The sequence below is a fragment of the Perca flavescens genome, chromosome 12, assembly GCF_004354835.1.
Source record: "Perca flavescens isolate YP-PL-M2 chromosome 12, PFLA_1.0, whole genome shotgun sequence".
Taxonomy (NCBI): domain Eukaryota; kingdom Metazoa; phylum Chordata; class Actinopteri; order Perciformes; family Percidae; genus Perca; species Perca flavescens.
The window spans coordinates 20914746-20919648 of NC_041342.1; the positions used below are offsets into that span (position 1 = coordinate 20914746).

Genomic DNA, 4903 nt, shown 5'->3' on the forward strand with positions numbered 1-4903 from the left:
CAATTTTTCTGTTTAAAAAATGAAGAGCTGAACAGTTTTGTGCAGGAGTGGGTCCTGTAAATCAGATTGCATATCAGTTTTTTGTTTAGGCTACAGAGAGACACTGACAAAGCTGTTTAATTGTTTAATCAAAACATTGAGGGAGATATTCAGTGCTCGGACAGAGCCGCGCGGAGTGAGTCATCTTCTCGAACATAGGCGATCTTTGTGGAGTACCCGCTCCGGAGCTGTAGGTGGCGGCAGATCAACGCGCCGTTTCCTGTGAGACCAACAGTAACAACAAGAGGAGGAAGAGGAAAAACGACAGCTCTGGATCGTCGTCGACTGCCTTGCGTGACAACACAGGGATCGCGTTCAGGGCTTCGGGTATTAAGATTTCTTATTTTCTCTTTGTTGCTTCGGACGGCACAGGAAAACACACGTCGGTTTTTTCCCGCCGTGTGTTCGCCTGTTCGTTGCCGTGTTCCCCGCTGTATGGGAACTGCTTTAAAGACACCAGAAACATGTCAATGGAGGCTTGCTGACCAAAATGGCTGGGCGCAGTGAAATGTGAAATAGTCAGGTTATCCTATCTGCACGCAACGCGATTGTCACGCGAACAAATCGACTAAATTGCATTACTTAAGTTAAGAAAGTGTATTTGTTTTTTAGTTTGTTAGCGTGTATGTATAATTGTATTAGCGTTACTGCGGCTTTTATTGCTGTCGGGCCTGTCGTGTGTGGGTTTTTTTTTTTTTTTTTTTTTTTTTTTCGAAATTATGCATGGTTGATTTTAGCTACTTTTGTTAACTCCTGCATTTTTGGCGGTCATCTGTAAACAAATGGAAGTTATTCTTATAATTGCGCGTGCATGTTTGTTCCTATATGCAACCTGTATGTATTATCATAAGAAGCATGCAAATAGAGCGCCACCCCTCAGCTTTGCAGGTTATACATGCCCGATTTATTGTGCAAAGCAAAACCTATCTGACTTTTTCCTGTTTTTCCTCTTCAGGTTGCTCTAAATTGACGTGCAACATGTCTGATTTACTGAGATATATCGACTATGACCACAAAGCCACCTTTCTAAAGATGCTCAACCAGCAGAGGATGGAAGGTGAGCACTGTGATGTGGTGGTGGTGGTGGAAAACATAGAGTTCAGGGCTCACCGCTGTGTCCTGGCAGCCTGCAGCAACTACTTCAAAAAGCTTTTCAAGAAACAGAGCGACGAGGACAACTCCATCGTGGAGTTGGACTTCATCCGCTCTGATATCTTTGAAGAGGTGCTGAATTACATGTACACAGCCAGGCTCGCTGTGAGGAAGAAGGACATCAATATGATGATGTCATCCGGCCAGATCCTGGGGATCAACTTCCTGGACAACCTGTGCACCCAGAAACGTGAGCTGACCAACATGAAGACCCGGGAGAACCAGGCTCCTGGGGACCACGGGATGCGAGCTCAGGACGCCATCCTGAAGGAGTTGGCCATGGAGGAAGTGAGGAAGAACAGCTTCTATGATCAGGGGATGGATGGCATGGGCCCCGGGGGCTCACACGTGTCTCAGCCGCACAACTACAACACCAACATGAGCAAAGATCCTCACAGCCACGGCTGGGGCTCCTCTTCCTCCAGCGACATGAAGCTGGAGTACCTGCTGTACGGCCACCGCGACCACGGCTCCTGCCAGAGCTCAGGTGCCAAGCCCATGGACCACAACGCCAAAAAGGAGCGGCTGCTTACCGCCAACCGGCCCTACGCCTGTGAGCACTGCCCCAAAGCCTTCACCACTGCCGCCCACCTCAAGGAGCACCTGAAAATCCACTCCGGCTTCAAGCCTCACCGTTGCGTCGTGTGTGGCAAGGCCTTCATCAGGGGCCCCGACCTGAAGAGGCACGAGAGGGTCCACAGCAACGAGCGGCCCTTCGGCTGCCAAATCTGCGAAAAGGCTTTCAAGCACAAGTCTCACCTGAAAGACCACGAACGGCAGCACCGGGGCGAGCGGCCATTCAACTGCGGCTCGTGCGAAAAAGCCTTCATCAAAGCGTCGGATCTGAAGCGCCACTGGAACACCATGCACAGTGGCAACCCCCGCAGACAGATGACCCTGTCTCCCGCGGCCTCCCAGCACGGCCAGGCAGAGGCCACCGACCAGAGAGACTGGAAAATGGAGACCGGGCCACATTCGCATAACTCTGGGGACTGTTGAACCTGCAAACGCACCAAAACACACTCGTACTGACATACAGATGCACATACATCCACAGCAGTTGTCACTTAAAAACATGTATACACACTGACACAACACAACCCTGTGACAGGCTGGCGGCCTGACATCACACGGACAATGATCGGAGTGAGTAACGAGATCACAGCATGTTCATAAGACTGTGGGGCTGTATTATTATTATTATTATTATTCTAAAGAGTTATGTCAAAACGATGTTTTCTTTCCACCTGTAAAATCATGTAAATGTTTAGTTCACTCTACATATATTTTTCACAAAAAAGCATCGTTGCTATCTAGACTGAGGGTTCTCATTACATTATTCTCTTTTACTTTTATGGGATATGTAACATTTAAATGTTTGTTTAACCTTTACTGAATTTTATGGAGATAAAAGAGAGAAACAGAATGAGGAGGCGGGGGGGGGGGGAGATTTTTCTGCATAACATTTGTTGCATTGAGTATATTCATGTGGATGTTTTTAATGGATGTGTTTAGTTGTATTGATTGATATTACACTGTAATAAGTAAGATTCACCATTTTGCATTTGATGCAGATGATACCAAAGTCTTGGGCATTTGACGGATAGTCTTTAAAGGCTGTCCTGCCCAAGCAACCGGCCAACTAGATTTACTGTTATACAGTATAACTGTCATCCAGCTATCAACTGTTAATGATAGATGTCTGTATATACTGTAGCTTAGTTTGTTGCACAATTAGAGTACACAATAATGAATTATGCACATATAACATTGTCCTACTCCTACACTTTGACAATAAACACCATTTGCTGTGTTTTATTGTCTTTGCAAAGTTTGGTTTTTGTTGTTGAGAGCTCAGTGAGCAGGATTTGTATCCTGGAGACTCGCTTATTATCAGTGGAAGTATCTGTGCCACACCCAGAACAACCTGAAAGCACCTGAAAACATGGTTTCAGATCCTACAATTTCCTCTATGTTGAAAATGTGGAATGATACAAGCAACAGCCAAAGTTTATTAAAAAAACAGGTGTGTTCTGTGGAGATTACATGTCTTCTGCAGTTGCCACATTGGTTAAAGTGGTCAAATGTTGAGGTAGTTGGTTTATGTTTGTAGTGAAAAGGTTTTTGGACCTTAATTTCACACCTTTTAAGCTCAAAATTATCTACAGTACCTGTGATGCGTGTGCCCAGTTGGATAAGACCATAACTAAACTGTCAAGTTTCTTGATTTTAAATGATTTAAAAATTAAATTCTAACTACTCCATAATGATTTGTTAACAGTCAAACTAGGACACAGGACGCTACAGATGTGCGTAGCAACACAATGTTGGTAAAAACTGACTATTTGACTCAATTGCAAGCGTTGCTGTTTATAAAGCTGGGTTGTTCGGTTCTTTTTTAGTCTACAAAATGACATTACAACAAAAATGCACCTGAGACAGCAATATATTAAACAGGGCTGCAGCTAATGATTATTTTTATTATTGATTCATCTTCCGATTACTAAGTTAATTAATCGTTTGGTTTAGGAAATGTCAGGAAAATGTCCATGCCAGTTTTCCAGACCCCAAGGTGACATCTTCAAATGTTTTTGTTTTGTCTAACAAATGTGGAAAACCCCAAAAATGTTCAGTTTACAGTGTAAAATGACCTGCTCGACTTCTGATGCAGCTCTAAAATTAACCAATCCGATAGAATTAAAGCTAAAACGATAAGTTGACTGAGCACAAAAATTGTACTGATTTGTTGCTTTACTTTGTTTAATGTTATAGTTCACTGAATATACAGTATTAACAAGCAAATTTAAGAGTTTTAATAGAATATGTGATGGCCTTTTTTTTTGTTGCATTTTCCAACATTGAATAAAGATCAAATGATTAATAGAGAAAGTTATCAGTAATTGACAATGAAAGTGATAGTTCCAGCTCTGCCTAGAATAATACATCTTTAGCTTTAATGTTCTTTCATCCAGAGATGTAGCAGTGCCTCAAGCACACAGACAGGTTTGGTTTGTTTAATAGGCCGGCATATGCAAACAGTCACATCTGCTTGCCCCCCCACCCTCCCCCCTTTTCTCTCCTCCTTAACAAACCCGGAAGCCCACTGCACCATTGGGTTAGTTCAGCTCTGTTTTAGCTCCTTAGTTTAGCTCCAACATGAAACTTACCTTTCGGTGACCCAAGTGTTTTATGAGGGGAAAAACACTTTGCACACAACATAGAGCCAGAAAACACACGCCCAACATGGCTGTGTTTCTCCGTCAAGAAAAAAAAAACTTCTCAACAGCTCTCCCATACACTGCATGCAACACTAGATGGTGCCCTGTTCATAGTGATTGACCTGTTGCTGCCCAATTTGACCTGCTCGTGTCGACCGACCAGGACTCAAAGAATACTGAAGGCACAGTAGAATCAAAGTTACTGGGGTTTATTAAAGGAAGCCAACCTCATTTAAAAAAAGCACATCTGGTGGCTTTGTGAAATGTATGCGCTCTCACACCTCAGTGTTTTCCATATATTTACATCCATCTGACTGTAGTGGTTGGAGTGGGGCCAATGCAGCATCAGGGCTTTACACTCTCCACTCTGTTTGCATTGACAGTCAGACGTAGCTACTCTGTACCTATTTATGACAGTTTGACCACACAGTCTGGAGGGAGAAGAATGTCCGCAGAAGTGGCTCTGTTTGCAGAATGTATCTTAAGATTGATCT

At 43.6% G+C, this 4903-nt stretch overlaps 1 protein-coding gene across 1 annotated transcript; it reads left to right on the forward strand.

The window, feature by feature from the left end:
• Positions 1 to 202: 202 nt before the first annotated feature.
• LOC114565346 (zinc finger and BTB domain-containing protein 14) lies at positions 203 to 3009 on the forward strand. Its single transcript, XM_028593340.1, has 2 exons — positions 203 to 366; positions 995 to 3009. The coding sequence occupies exon 2, from the start codon at positions 1018 to 1020 to the stop codon at positions 2188 to 2190; it is 1173 nt and encodes a 390-aa protein (XP_028449141.1). The 5' UTR covers positions 203 to 366; positions 995 to 1017; the 3' UTR covers positions 2191 to 3009.
• The last annotated feature ends 1894 nt before the right edge of the window (positions 3010 to 4903 follow it).

What these genes read in the sequence shown, in the direction of transcription:
- LOC114565346 (XM_028593340.1), top strand. Translation starts at nt 1,018, where the DNA reads ATGTCTGATTTACTGAGATATATCGACTATGACCACAAAGCCACCTTT.